This window comes from Sylvia atricapilla, chromosome 9 (assembly GCF_009819655.1).
Source record: "Sylvia atricapilla isolate bSylAtr1 chromosome 9, bSylAtr1.pri, whole genome shotgun sequence".
Taxonomy (NCBI): Eukaryota; Metazoa; Chordata; class Aves; order Passeriformes; family Sylviidae; genus Sylvia; species Sylvia atricapilla.
In genome coordinates, this window is record NC_089148.1 from 11,487,516 (window position 1) to 11,501,353 (window position 13,838).

The window sequence follows — 13,838 nt, forward strand, 5'->3', positions numbered from 1 at the left end:
AACCTGGTTTTAGTCATCAAAGATGAACTCTGCTTTGCAGTCTGACTTTTAGCTGAATAAATGGCAAAGAAAATGAAATGATTTGCTGAGAGGACTGTAATGATGGGGCGTCCTTGTTTTACCTTGAGTTTCTTATTAGACGGGTGGTGCAGAGGGATGCATATTTCATTCAAGATCCAGATTCATCTTCCTTAACAACTGCCATTATCTCAACAGACTGGTAGATAAATTTAGGGTTTTGTCTAGTACTTGTGTATTATTCAACACTGATTGTCACTGTGTAGGAAGAGGTATAGGCTGTCACTGTAGGTCTGCTGAATGATGAAGCCCTGCTCCCCTCAGGGTTAGCAGTGAGAGGCAGGGCAGGAGGGCTGCAGCTTCCCAGGCTGCTCATCTTAGTTTGCTGGCTCAAGAAGGACTGGCAGCATGTTTGGTGGATGCATGGCTGCTACCAACATGATGCACAGGAGTTTTCAAACAACAGAGCATATCTTGAAATCTGCCATTGTTTAGCAAAACAATGGCACGGGGCTGCCGAAAACCTTTTTTTTGCAACAGTGGAATTCCCCAGCAAGTGCAAGGCTTGGGGATAGGCAGTTGCAAAAATCAAGTCAGGAGACTGGGAACTGAGTGCCTGCCAAGGCTTTGTTCATCCCAGCTGAGAGTTGGTTTTGGCAATGCTGTGCCTGACAGTCACTCATCAGTGGTGAGGAGGCAGCAGCAAGGTGCTTACAGCCTTTTTTTCCCCTCACTCAAAGACAAGTAATCTGAGCCATCTCAGGAGCTGCCTTTGCTGTCACAAAACTCAGCATCGTCTATGGTAAGTGCTTGTGTGCTCCCTTCCCCACTGCTCATCCTCATGACTGCAGCAGGTCAGTCAGAGGACTGCAGCTTGTCTTGGCTCACTGAGGTTCTGTGCAATAGACCCAGGCTGCTTCGCTCAGGGCTGACTTCTTGGGCTTCTGTATTGCTGAGTCTCACAACGAAATGTCACTGCCTGGTTCCTCAAGGAACCAGCTGTTTATCCTCTGACTGGAAGGCAGCCCTGCTGAGAGGCACGCAGAAATTACCACCTCCTCTTGTTTCCCAGCCAGGCCTCGGTGCTGAGTTGATGGGCCTGCAGGTGGATTACTGGATTGCAGCTCCACCCGTGGACAGGAAGAGAGACCCGAGAAGAAGGACCCTTCCACTACCAAAAACACCACTGAAATGCACTTTCCGGTCCCTCCAGGTCAGCAGGTTACCTGCCAGCGGTGAGATCGCAACCACGCCAACCAGTCGATGACTGTTGTGACAAAAGAAAAAAAACAAAAAAGGTGAGGTTGTCCTTCTGTTCCTGTCCTGCTGCTCCAGAGCTGCCTGACTTGTCAGTGCTGGATTACAGCACTTCAGTCCTATTTCATCCCCAAATCCTCATCAGCTGATGAAGTGACTGCACAAAGCAATAGGGTTTGAAAGGGTGGTTCCTCTGTGGGGGTGAAAAGGAGGGATGTGTTCACCTGATGGCTGACAGCTAAGATGGTCTAGGCCAGAAGAACACAGGTTGGGACAGGGCAAGGACACACAGAAGGCCACGCCTGGTGGTTTCCCTATGTTCCTTGGGGGCCTGTTGGTGCCTTTTGGGATATTGGGTTAGATAAGAGGCAGCTTATGCCCCAACCACCAGTGAGGGTAAATGAGCCCCTCCTTTCTGGCTGTGTGCTGGAAACTTGGTTTAGCTATATTTTCTGGAATGGTATCCCCATCCTATGAGCCTTTAAACTCAAAAGAGCCATGGAGAATAAAAAAGGTATATAAGGGAAACAGAAGCCCAGCAGGTATCACAGATCGTGTGAGGTGACAAAACAGTAGTACCCCTTGGAATGGAGTCTAGGGCCTCCCACTCTGCTCCTGCATCCACCTCCACACAAGTGCCAGTGGGGTGATTCAGAACCTGGAGCAAAGTCCTGGGACGAGCAGCTGAGGGAACTGAGGATGTTCAGCCCAGAGAAAAGGAGGCTCAGAGTGACCTTATCACTCTTTACCACTACCTGAAAGGAGATTGGAGCAAGGTGGGAGTCAGTCTCTTCTACCAGGTAATGCAGAAGTAGCTTCAAGGTCTGCCATGGGAGACTTAGATTAGCTATTTGGAAAAATTGTCTTCACCAAAAGGGTCGTGAAGCTCTAAAACGGCTGCCCAGGGCAGTGGTGAAGCCACCATCCCTACGTGCTTGGAGGTATTTAAAAGATGTATAGATGTGGCACTTGGGGACATGGTTTAGTGGTGCAGTTGGCAGTATTAGGTTAACAGTTCAATTCAATGACCCTGGAGATCTTTCCACCTCAGCATTCCATGATTTTATAATTCCTATGCTTTTGTACAGAATACTTTGTGGGTCAAAAGGCAGTAGAAGATACTGTCCTGCTCTTAAACTCGTGGCTTCATTTTCTCAAAGCAAACTAACAAAGCAGCATTTTCAATGTTGCCAGTGATTTTGTATTTGCTCCTGGCCTTGGTAATGTGAAACATTTTAGAAATTGAGAGGAGCTCTGCAACAATTATTTTTGAGGAAGCCACAAGGCAGTTCTTCATTATATTTGGCTGCCAGTAGTTGTCCTTCACAACCTCCTCTGCCTCTGGGCCTGGGAGTCACTCCTGGTGGACTCAGAGAGAAGGGTGGCAGAGCCTCCTGGACTGCAGGACATGGGTACATAACCCTGCAGCCAGGTCACTGCCAGGCCAGCACAGCTGTGGCCCTGCTGATGCTGGAACTGCCACCCCTGGTGACACCCTTTGTAAGTGTCCTGCTTTTGGGAGAGGCAATCTTGAGGGCACTCCAGATGTTTTTCCCTGGGGTGCCCCAGCCTGCAGCAGAGATGTTCAACAGCACTGGCTTTTGTGAAACCAGTTTGTACATCTTTGTTAATGCATTTGGACAGTTCTTAGGGAACTGGGCCTTTTTTTTAGTTCTCCTTATGCCTTTCCTATCCACCAGCTGCCCCCATTTTGTAATCCCTCCTGTTCTCGCCAGGTGCCTGTGCAGCGCAGGCTGTGTTGGGCCACAGTCAGTGCAGCAGACCTGGCACTGCGAGATGGAGACATTTTCCCTGCATGGTGTCCAACAGAGCAGGAGGTTACCTGAAGGTGCCCTTTAAGGTCAGGATTATGAGGGGGAAAGGCTTCACACAGAGATGTTTAGGGATAAGATGCTCACTTGCATCGGTGATGGTGCTCAGCACTGACAAACTCATGCCAAAATGGGAGGATTTAGGAATAAGAATTTTCAGACATGAATGTTGAAATGCAAAAACTCAAACAAGAATCAGTGTAATTCCCACGAGTGGCAGAGACTGACCTTGTGCTTGTTTGCTTTTCTTCCAGTGATGTTTTTGCCCAAGAAACAAAGGACAAGGAGGTCGAGTCAAAGAGCCAGTGTATTGAAGGAATCAGCAGGTTGATTTGCACAGCGAAACATCAGCAGAACATGCTGCGTGGTGAGTGCTTACATCCTTTTGGGTGCTGGGCAAGGCTCACATGCTGTGATTGTCCTCCAGGCTAAGGGCTGAGCTGGTGTCCTGCCCTGTGCCCTGGAGCCAGTGTGATGGGGATATTCCTGGGGAATGGGCTTCAGTGTGACCAGCACGGGGGAATGCTTTAATAGGTCTGGGCTGTGTGAAAATCCTCTTTTTGCTAGCTCTGAGTCAATGGTCTGGGTGAGGACAGGGCCAGGCTCCATTCCCCTCTCTGTCCTCCCGTTTCTCTTGCACATCCCGTGCAAGTGTTGGTTGGTGGTGAGTGGTGACATTGTAGCTGCTCCTCTGGGCAGGACACTGGCACATGCTCATGCCACAGCATAACCATGGAGCCATATATGCACCTTGTCGACAGATCTGGAGTGTCTGTCAGTGGAGCAGGGCATCCAGTAGCAAAAATACCTTTGTAGCCTGTTCAGTTAGTAATCCCCAACAGAGGGACCTGCCTGGGTCACCTCCTTAGTCCTGACCCTGTCCCGTGAGACTGGCAGGCATGAGGGGTCCTCACAGGACATGTGTCACCTCTATTGGGAGACATAGATGTCCTGGTGAGAATGCCAGTGAGGAGAGACTGATGTCCGTCTCTTTAAGCGTGCATTTGCCCAAAAAGAAAATGAAGTGTTCTTAGGAAAGCTGAGAAGCCAGATCAGATGACGCTGAAATCATCAGTGTGGGGAGTTCTGGTGTCGGTGAGTGATGCTGGAACAACAGTCCGAGCTGTTCTGCCTAAACCTGGTGTGCTCCTGAGCCTGTCTCCCCGTGTGTGCGGCTGGGTGGGCAGAGCAGCTGAGTGTGGCCAGGCCTCCCTCTGCCGACTGCAAGGGGACTTCTGGCAAAGCTGCTCAGGCTGGCCACTTCCCCTCAGCATTTTCTAACTCTCCTCTCTTTTTCCCTTCCCTGCAGTCCTGATCGATGGGGTGGAGTGGAACGACGTCAAGTTCTTTCAGCTGGCAGCACAATGGTCCTCTCATGTCAAGCACTTTCCCATCTGCATATTTGGACACTCCAAATCTAACTTCTAGCTGTGCTCAGCGCAGGGACCCTCTGCCCATCCCGAGGACTGCACACCAGGAGCCAGGAACTGCGTGCCAACTCTGATTCGCGTCGCTCTGCCCTCTCCTGCAGAATTAATTACAGATGTGCTTGGATTACTTTTGAATTACTTTTTTCTATTAACTCTTTGCGTTTACTACAAAGGAAGGAAACCCCTTTAAACAAAGGCAAAAAAAAAACAACAAACAAACCCAAAAACAAATCCAACAAACCAGTCTTAAATATAGATGTGCTGACAACGTGAAGTCGTGGGGGAGTTGTCAGGAGCAGGCAACCTGCCCAAGAACACCTACCACTTACGAGCAGATAGCTGAGTAACTGCACTGCTTATTAACCTGAGACCTCATTGGTGTGAGTGGGCTGGGGGAGCCGTGGATCAGCTCAAACAGATTTTGCAGAAGATCATGTGCGTTATGGTGTGTTTGGCCCCCGCTCTGTATTTCTAGGAGAAAAGGATGGCCAGTTTTTCTTCCTGCTGCCAAAGGATGAGAGATCAGCGAGTCTGGAGGGAGTTCAACTGCCCAGTGTGGAAAACAAGCCACTTGCAGAGTTAGGGAGGTCTGGAGAGGAGATCCCCTTTGGAGCACAGAGCCTGCCACGGGGACAGGCAGGTGTTTGTGCTGAAGCAATGCCTGAGGAGGGCTGGGCAGGAACAGGAATTAGGGAAATATGATGTGTAAGGAAACTCCTGTGTCCCAGGTCTTTGACAGTGACCAAACCGAGCCAGTCTCTGTGTTCCCCAGCTGGCTGTGCTGCTGAGGAGCACCACGTCAGTGGGGTCGCTGCTATTTACATACTCACACCGATTATTACCTGTCAATAAAACCTTGTCCAGCCTTGAAAGGGAAAGGATTTTTTTTTAACAGCTGCAGATTTTTTTTACTGCTTTCTAAAAAAAATAATAAATAAAACAAAAATAATAGGAAAAATATTAATTTGCCAAAAAAAACCCACAAACCCAGGAAGATGAGCCGTTGTCTGTGGAATGATGAATCACTGTAGTAACTGGACTGGAAGCTGGCCAGGCACTCTGCGTGTCCAGCTGCCCATGTGTCACATTGCACACCTGAGGTAGCATGGGCTGCTCTGTCAGGTGCTGGGTGGGCCGTGGGGAGCAGGATGTTGTTGCCATGTGGAAAAACAGATATCTCTGGCATTTCAGGGTAAGGGACTGAAGTTTACAGTGGGCCCTTCTGGTTGCCCCTCCTTGTGGGCAGGCCAGGCTCTGTGAGCATTTCCTGAAGGCACTTTCTGAGGGCAGTGATGCTTTTGAAATTTTTTTTTCTTTTTTCTTTTTTCTTTTTTTTTTTTCTTTTACCTGATCCCTTACCCTTGGGTTTTTAAAGGCTTGGGGAACCCCCTTTGTGCTGCATGGCAGTCCTGCTCTTTGTGAGGACCACCCAGGTTCCATTGGGCAGGTACTGGTGGTGTGCTCTGCTAGCAGGGAGGTTCTGAGGTGAGAGCTGGAACTTGTGCCTGTCTCAGCTTGGGCTGCTTCACCAGCTGATGTCATGAAACCAGCACAAGGGCAGGGGAAGGGTTTCATGGGGCCAGGGGCTGGGTATTCCCCTCAAACCACACAGGGGAGGAGGGTACTGTCCCTGGCCTGGTGGCACACTGCTGGGCAGGACACGCTGTCTAGCTGCAATACTTTGTTCTTCCTGCCTGCCGTGTGCTGGCCCCTGGCTGTTGTTGTGTCCCTCAGCTGATGTTTTTGGGTGACCTGAGCTGATGCTCTGGGGCTGGGTAGTGTTGCCTAGCAGCAGCAGCAGCATGGGAGAGGGTGTATAAGCACATCACATCTTTATCGAGGCTGTTGCATAAAAAAAAAGCTTTGTAAAGGAGATTAGTCAGAATGTGATTTCTCCCTTGAATTTCACCTGATGTGACAAGGGTGATGGGGCTGGGTTCCAGCTGTGTGCAGCCTGGGCAGCTCTGGTGGTGCTGCTGCAGAGGTGGAGTGGACTGACCAACTGCAATAACTTTGTTTACTGGGGAATGAGGGGAGAACCATCACTGTGCTCCTCTTTGTATTCAACCTACTGTAAAGAAAAACCTGGTAGCTAGGACAAGGTTTCCAGAGTCCTGCCTATCAAATGTGTGTTGCCCTGCTGTAGTCCGTGTGTGTGTGTGTGTGTATGTGTGAGAGAAACACTTCTGCTTGTTGCATTTCATGTTGGTTTGTGTTTTGTTCTAACTTTATACAAGCAAATTCATTGGGAGACTCCCTGTACACCTGAGGGCTTGATTTCTCCCCTGTGGAAAGCTGTTGTTGCTCTGAAATGCATCTTCTGTGCAAGAAAACATCCCGACTTCTCAGCCTTGTTATCCCGGAGGGAGTCCAGCAGTGGCAGGCTGGGCCTGCCTGTTGGCAGCTGCGTGCCCAGGGTGGCTGTGGTGTTTCCTGGCCCTGGAGGCAAGGGCTGCCATGCAAATTTGGTGGCACAGCTCTGATCAGGTTGTTGTGCCTCTGTTGTTTCTCCTGTGGAGCCACTTGGTGCAGCTGTTTCTTTCCCTGCCTGGAATAGATACAGGTTTCTGTCTCTAAAAAAAAATGAGCGTCAAAGCACGTGGCTCAGGCTGTTTTGGGAAGGAGCTTTAGACCTGGTGCCATGAATGAGTGCCTGATCTCAGGTCTCCCAGCTTCCCCAACAGTTTCTGGGGGGACCATGCTGGGAGTGAGCTCTCCTGACTTGAAGGATCCTCACTATGGGACCAGGAAGAGTTTCTGGGGCAGCAGTGAGCCCGTGTCTGCAGATTTGTGCCAGCTTCTGGGGTTTGGTGGCTGTGGTCACATCAGTGAGTACAGAAGGATGGCTTAGAGCAGAGACAGCACCACTCTGTGTTCAGCTCTGGAGAGTTTGGGCAGGGAAGGTACATGTCACATGAAGAAACTCATGGGGGCTATCTTCTACGTCGGTTTGCTTTGGAGCTGTGTGGTCTGACAGCAAAGGCAGGGCCTGGGGCGGGCAGCGCCTGAGTGGATCTCCAGCCAGGAGGTGCATTGAAGGTGGTGTCCCCTGGTGTGTCCCTTTCTCTGTGTCCCAGAGCTCACCCCAGCCCTCCACAGGGCCAGTCTCTCCTGCCCCTCCGGCTGTGGCTGCTCAGAGCACTGGTTTCTTTCTCAGCTGCTGTGGGCAAGGCCCCTGCCTGGCTCAGGGGTGAGCTCTGGGGAGCTGAGCTGCGCCACGCTGACCTAGTTTAGCAGCTCTGGAGAGCTGATGAAAGGTGGAAGAGTTCTGTGGCATCGTGTTGCACCTTGAGTGCTTCCTGCTCCTCTGGCTTGAGTTTCCTGGAGACAAAGGCTGGGCTCAGTCAGGGCTGGCTGTGCTGGGGCACTGGTGATGTTGGGGACATCTCATGTGGCTGTTCTATCTCGGTGCCACAGCCCCCATGCAGTTCAGCTGTCACTGTTTACATCGTAACTGCAGAGTCCTCCTGAATTACACATGAGTTTGGGGAGAACCATGGTCTCTTTGGCTGTGTTTTGCTGCTTTAATTAGAACACAAGATAAAGCTTATGGCTTTATCCTGCAGAGAGGGCAGGGATAGGTGGCTGGGAGGTTTCTGGGGCTGAGGAGATGCCTGTTTGCTTTCCATCATCACACTCGGCCAGGAACCACACTGCCCTGTGCTTAACCTGTGATTGCAACAAAGGCCCTGTTGTGTTTCTCACCAGCAGCATGTGCTGGCAGGAATAGTGGAGTGCCAGGGCAGAGGATGTTGCACCTAGAATCTCCAAGGTTAAGAGGGAAATCATGTCAAGAGGCAGCAGAACCAGCAGTCTTTTCCTGCTGCTTGGTAGGCTAAGGGATTGGGCGGTTGGGAGAGTCCAGCTCTGTAGCTGTAAAGGGCTTGGGGCCCTGGAGCTTTCTTGAAGTTAGCTTGGATGCAGTGTCTGTCCCCTTCATCTGGGGGGGGTCTTGATCTCAGCAGATATTTGAGTAGCGGCATTTTATGACACTCCTGGGCTTAACCTGGCAGGAGAAGGCCAGAAATGAGCAGCAGCATCTCCTGGAGATTTCGTGGAGCCTCTTCAATGGCGTTCTCATGGGAGATGTTCCTGGCAGGGCCGGCTCCTGCAGGAAGGATCACTCTGGTGCTTTGGGACAGACTGGGGGTAGAAGGGGACGTGCCAACTTGTAAGGCAGCAGGTTGCTGGTTTCTTTAAGGAAAAGCACTGTTCTGGGGCCACATCCAGCCAGCTGCTGGTTGGAGCCTTGGCTGGACAGTGGGCAGAGTGCTGCCTGCCCGGCCATGGATGTGTCCCAGCCCTGGGGAAGCGGCTGAGTTCTGGGGCGGTGTGCCACCAGGCTTGTCTGGACTGCAGCGCACCAGCGGACCTTACCACTTTGTAGATTCCCGAGCTGTCCATCTGTTTCATTGTTGTATGTTTGGGTTCTAGGGTTGTTTTTTATGAAGACAGATTAAATGTAAATAGCCTTTTTTTTGGAACAAACCACAACGTGCTCGACCTCGTCAACTATTTTATGGTACTAATGCAACACTAATAAAACTGGACATGAAAGCACACACCCGTTCCCTGAGTCGTCTCTCAGCAGGGGCTCCTCTGGCATGCCTGGGGCCGTTGTTTGCAGGAGGAAACAGTTCTCTTTGTGGTATTTATCCAGCTGCCACTTCCAGGGCAGAGCTGGTGGATTGGCATGTCCTTGTCCTTCCCAGCACTGAACTCTCCTGTAGTTTTTGAAGCCCTGCTGTTTTCCCAGCTCCCTTCTTCCCCAGAAGGATCTGCTCACCTCCTGCAGCTCTCCTGGATATGACAGCCCTCTCCAACACTCAGTGCTCACCTCTGCACAGCAGGAAAGGACCAGGCTGGTGCCTGTTTCTGATCTGGGGGCTGCCTTGGATGGACACGGTGGTGTTGGGGTTCCAAGGGGGGCATCTCCGGTGGGGAGGCTGAGGCTGTGTCTGCTTCTGGGAGGACTGTGGGACAGGGACACGGACGTGTGGGATTCCAAGCACCTGGGCTTGGCACTGGGGAGTCAGAAGGTGGAGAGATGAAGGAAAGAGGAGAGCTAAGCTGTTGTTTTGAGGAAGGAAGGTGAAGAAGAAATTTTGAGAAATGGGCCTGTGACCACGGTCCTTAGGATCCAGAATGCTGGAGGCAGAAATGGGAATGCTGTGCTAGAGCAGCCTGTATCCTTGTGCTATCCTGACCCGAGGATGAGGGATGACAGCTGGTGGAGCAAAGAGCTGGGGTGAAGGGAGCCGCTCAGAGCAGGCCAGGCTTCTCTCAAAGGACATAGATCTTGGATCTCTCTGATGCTCTGCATGGCCTGGTCAGGTGCAGATGCATTTGTGGCCCAAGCCCTTTGTTGGAAGAGGAGACACAAAACCCACACATGGTGGCACAGAGCAGGCATTGGATCATTCCAGGCAGGAGGAATGGTAGTAGCTTAGGAGAGGGCAAACTCAGGACTCTGGAGTGCAGAAACAGCACCTAAAGCCATAGAGTGGATCTGTCTGGTAGTGAAATGTTGTGGGGGGCACCATGGGACAGCTGGGGGACATAAACACGTGAAGGCTGTGTTCTGGCTGTGCATTTTCTGCAGAAGTTCAGCTGTAAACTTGCACTGATGGCCTGGCTGTATGAAAGAAGCACATCCTGACCATTAATTTTTAGAGCCCATGGAGGAATTTGTCTCAGCACATCAAAGAGTGGAGGGGACTGGGGTGGTGGGAAGGCTCACATGCTGCTGGGGGAAACAGAGCACCAGCCCCACATCAGCAGGGAGAGAGAGCACCAAGCCAAGCGCCCTTGGCACATTCCTCTGGAGTTGCCTGGAAGAGGGGAGAAAGAAATGAGGCAGAGCAAGAACCACTTTGGGTCAGGTTGTATGCAATGGGCCTGGAGAGCCTCCCTCATCCACATACACTGGGACAGATGAATTTCTGCCTAGGACTGGGCTCTCAAAGCACTGGCATCTTTCTTTTGCAGGTCTGGGTGTTTCTCAGACCATGTGCACCCTCACTGCCATGGGAGACGTGTCAAACGCAAGTGATGCCCTGCCAGGATGCCCCCAAAGCCCTCGGGGAGGTCTGGATTTACGCTGTGGGAGTTGGTGGTACCCAGGGGTGCCGGAAGGTGGGCCACTGCAAGAGCTCGCTCCTTCCCAGGCCTTGTCCGGCAGCTCCAGCTCACCTCCCTCCAACACAACACCCTGGCCCCGACCACAGCTGCTCCTTAACCTGGGAGAGAAGCAGCAGGGAAGATCCAACACGTTTTTGTTGCTATCGTTCAAAACATAATTTAGCATCTGGAAAAAGCAGTCCACGCCATGTGACCATCCGGTTCTCCGTGTGCAACTCCCAAGTGCTCTAGGACATGATTTGTAAATATTTGTCCCGGGTGATTTTTCTGTGTCCTGCTGGATTATTTCCAGCTCGGCAGAGCGGTTGCAGCAGCAGCCTGGGGAGGCCAGCCCCCGTGTCCTGCAGTGTGCCCGGCGCCTGTGCGGGCAGGCGCTTCCCCGGCCGCCTCGGGAAGGAGGGAATGCCACAGTGGTGCTCCCCGGCGCACTGACCTTTCTTGGCTGACCGATTTTCACTCCCAGAAGTGTTGTCCTCGCTCAGCCGTGCTCCTGGTGCATATCGGGAGCATAAAAGCAGAGCCCTGTGCCCTCCTGCGATCCGAGGACTCTCAGAGATTTGGTGTTGTAGGGTTGTTTTCCTAACACACAAAGTGAATTTTCACAAGAGCCTTGTTCTTTCTGAAAAATAGATGTATTTTGGCAGAGGTTAATGTTTTGGGTGGTCTTATGTAGGTGTTTCAGTACTTTGTGAGAAGCAGTGTTGAGAGTGCAAGCAGCAGCTCTGCCTAGTAAAGGGGTATGACTGCACTGTTAACTGCTTACTCCAGTAGAGTTTCATGACAGATATTTTTTGGCCATCTTGATCTGTGTGACTGTGTGGAGCAGTCCTGGGGTGTCCCCTGGTTCAGGTAACACCAGGTGACTCTCCAGCTCTGTGTTGGAGCCATGTGTAGTCATCCTGCCTCACCTGAGAGGACAGCAGTGCTCCGGGTCTGCTTCTGCTGACCATCAGAGGGGTAGCTTTTCACTGAGCTTCATCACCCAGTCTTGGCCACATGCATAGAGAAGTCCTCTAGGGGATGGCCTGTCACCTTCACTGCTGCACTTTGTCAGCCCTTGCTGGGGGACCTGCTGTAAAGGTGTTATGTTCCATAGAATAGTGGTTTCTTGGGGTGTTTTTTGGCGTCAGCCAGTTCCTGTAGGAGAGGAAGTGGCAGTGGCAATGTGCAAGTTGTGCACAGTGATCTGGAGCTGACAACTGTTTGGCAACTGTGCAGCCACTGCAGGGCTGCTGAGGAGACACTGGACAGGAGCTGTGCAGGGCTGAGGAAGGGATGTACCTGCATGGTGCAGCCCTGGTGTGCCCAGGCCCAGTGACACCCACAGGTCAGCGGGAAGGGAAAGCTAAAGCCATCATTTCATCTCTCAGGCTGACACCCGAGGAGGGGGAAAGCCCCAGCGGGGGGCAGTGGGGTATCCAAGCGCAGAGGAGATCCCAGTGAGACAGTGCAGGAGTGGGGAGTGTGAGCAGGGGGTGGGTGTGTGTAGAGCTGGAGGGATGTGCATAGGAAGCACATGGATGAAGGTGCTGATGTGAGCAGGCTGTGGGTGTGTACAAGGTCTGTGTCTGTGCAGGGACATGCTGTTCCTGCCCTGGGTGTGGATGGCCTGTGGCAGCAGTGTGTGTGTGAGGAAGACTCTGTGTGTGTGTGCCAATCTGTACCTGTGTGTGTGTAGGGCTGCCCATGCCAGGCCAGGGCCGGTGCATGAGGATAGCAAAGCCTGCGTAGGGCCCAGAGAGCTGGGTGAGGAGAGGGGTGTTGTGTGTGTGCACAGGCTGTCAGTGTGTGTGCCACTGGTGTGCATAGGTGAGGGTGTGTGTGTGTCACTGGTTTGCACAGGCTGTCAGTGTGTGAGGACAGGGGGTGTGTGAGGGGAGGCTGTGTGTGTGAGCAGAGGTGCTCTCTGGGTGTCTGTGTGCATGGGCAGTCTGTGTCTGTGTGTGTCTGTACATGGGCAGTCTGTATGTGTGTGTGTGCACGGGCAGCCTGTGTGTGTGTGTGTGTCTGTACACGGACAGTGTGTGTGTGTGTGTGTGTCTGTACACAGGCAGTCTGTGTGTGTGTGTGTGTGCACGGGCACTCTGTGTGTGTGTGTGTGTGTGCACGGGCACTCTGTGTGTCTGTGTGTGTGTGTTCACGGGCACTCTGTGTGTCTGTGTGTGTGTGTGTGCACGGGCACTCTGTGTGTCTGTGTGTGTGTGTTCACGGGCACTCTGTGTGTGTGTCTGTGTGTGTGTGTGCACGGGCACTCTGTGTGTCTGTGTGTGTGTGTGTGCACGGGCACTCTGTGTGTGTGTGTGTGTGCACAGGCACTCTGTGTGTCTGTGTGTGTGTGCACGGGCACTCTGTGTGTGTGTGTGTGTGTGCACGGGCACTCTGTGTGTCTGTGTGTGTGTGTTCACGGGCACTCTGTGTGTCTGTGTGTGTGTGTGCACGGGCACTCTGTGTGTCTGTGTGTGTGTCTGTGTGTGTTCACGGGCACTCTGTGTGTCTGTGTGTGTGTGTGCACGGGCACTCTGTGTGTCTGTGTGTGCACGGGCACTCTGTGTGTCTGTGTGTGTGTGTGTTCACGGGCACTCTGTGTGTCTGTGTGTGTGTGTGCACGGGCACTCTGTGTGTCTGTGTGTGTGTCTGTGTGTGTTCACGGGCACTCTGTGTGTCTGTGTGTGTGTGTGCACGGGCACTCTGTGTGTCTGTGTGTGCACGGGCACTCTGTGTGTCTGTGTGTGTGTGTGCACGGGCACTCTGTGTGTCTGTGTGTGTGTGTGTCTGTGTGTGTGTGTGTTCACGGGCACTCTGTGTGTCTGTGTGTGTGTGTGTGTGTGCACGGGCACTCTGTGTGTCTGTGTGTGTGCACGGGCACTCTGTGTGTCTGCGTGTCTCTGTGTGTGTGCACGGGCACTCTGTGTGTGTGGCCGCGGACGCACAGTCCGTCTCTCCCTGGATGTGCGTGAGGAGGCCGTGCCGCCCTCAGCCCCGCTCGCCGCCGTCCCGTCCCTCCCCTCGCAGGCCGGAGCGCCGCCCTCACACGCCGCGGGCGGGCGGCTCTGGCTCGTTCGTTCCCCTCCTTCCTTCTCTCTCTCTCTCTTTCCCTCCCGCTGCCACTGCCGCCGGGGCCGAGCCCTCTCCGCCGGGCCGCCGCCGCCCCGCCCTCCGC

General features: G+C 52.7%; 1 protein-coding gene across 1 annotated transcript in view; it reads left to right on the plus strand.

Annotated features, from left to right (window-relative positions):
• The window catches only part of PACS2 (phosphofurin acidic cluster sorting protein 2), a 76,175-nt gene extending 67,076 nt beyond the window's left edge, over nucleotides 1–9,099 (plus strand). The window contains 4 exon segments of the mRNA XM_066324835.1: nucleotides 1,091–1,316; nucleotides 3,362–3,379; nucleotides 3,382–3,474; nucleotides 4,417–9,099. Coding sequence (XP_066180932.1) covers nucleotides 1,091–1,316; nucleotides 3,362–3,379; nucleotides 3,382–3,474; nucleotides 4,417–4,535 — 456 coding nt within the window. The 3' untranslated portion in view covers nucleotides 4,536–9,099.
• The last annotated feature ends 4,739 nt before the right edge of the window (nucleotides 9,100–13,838 follow it).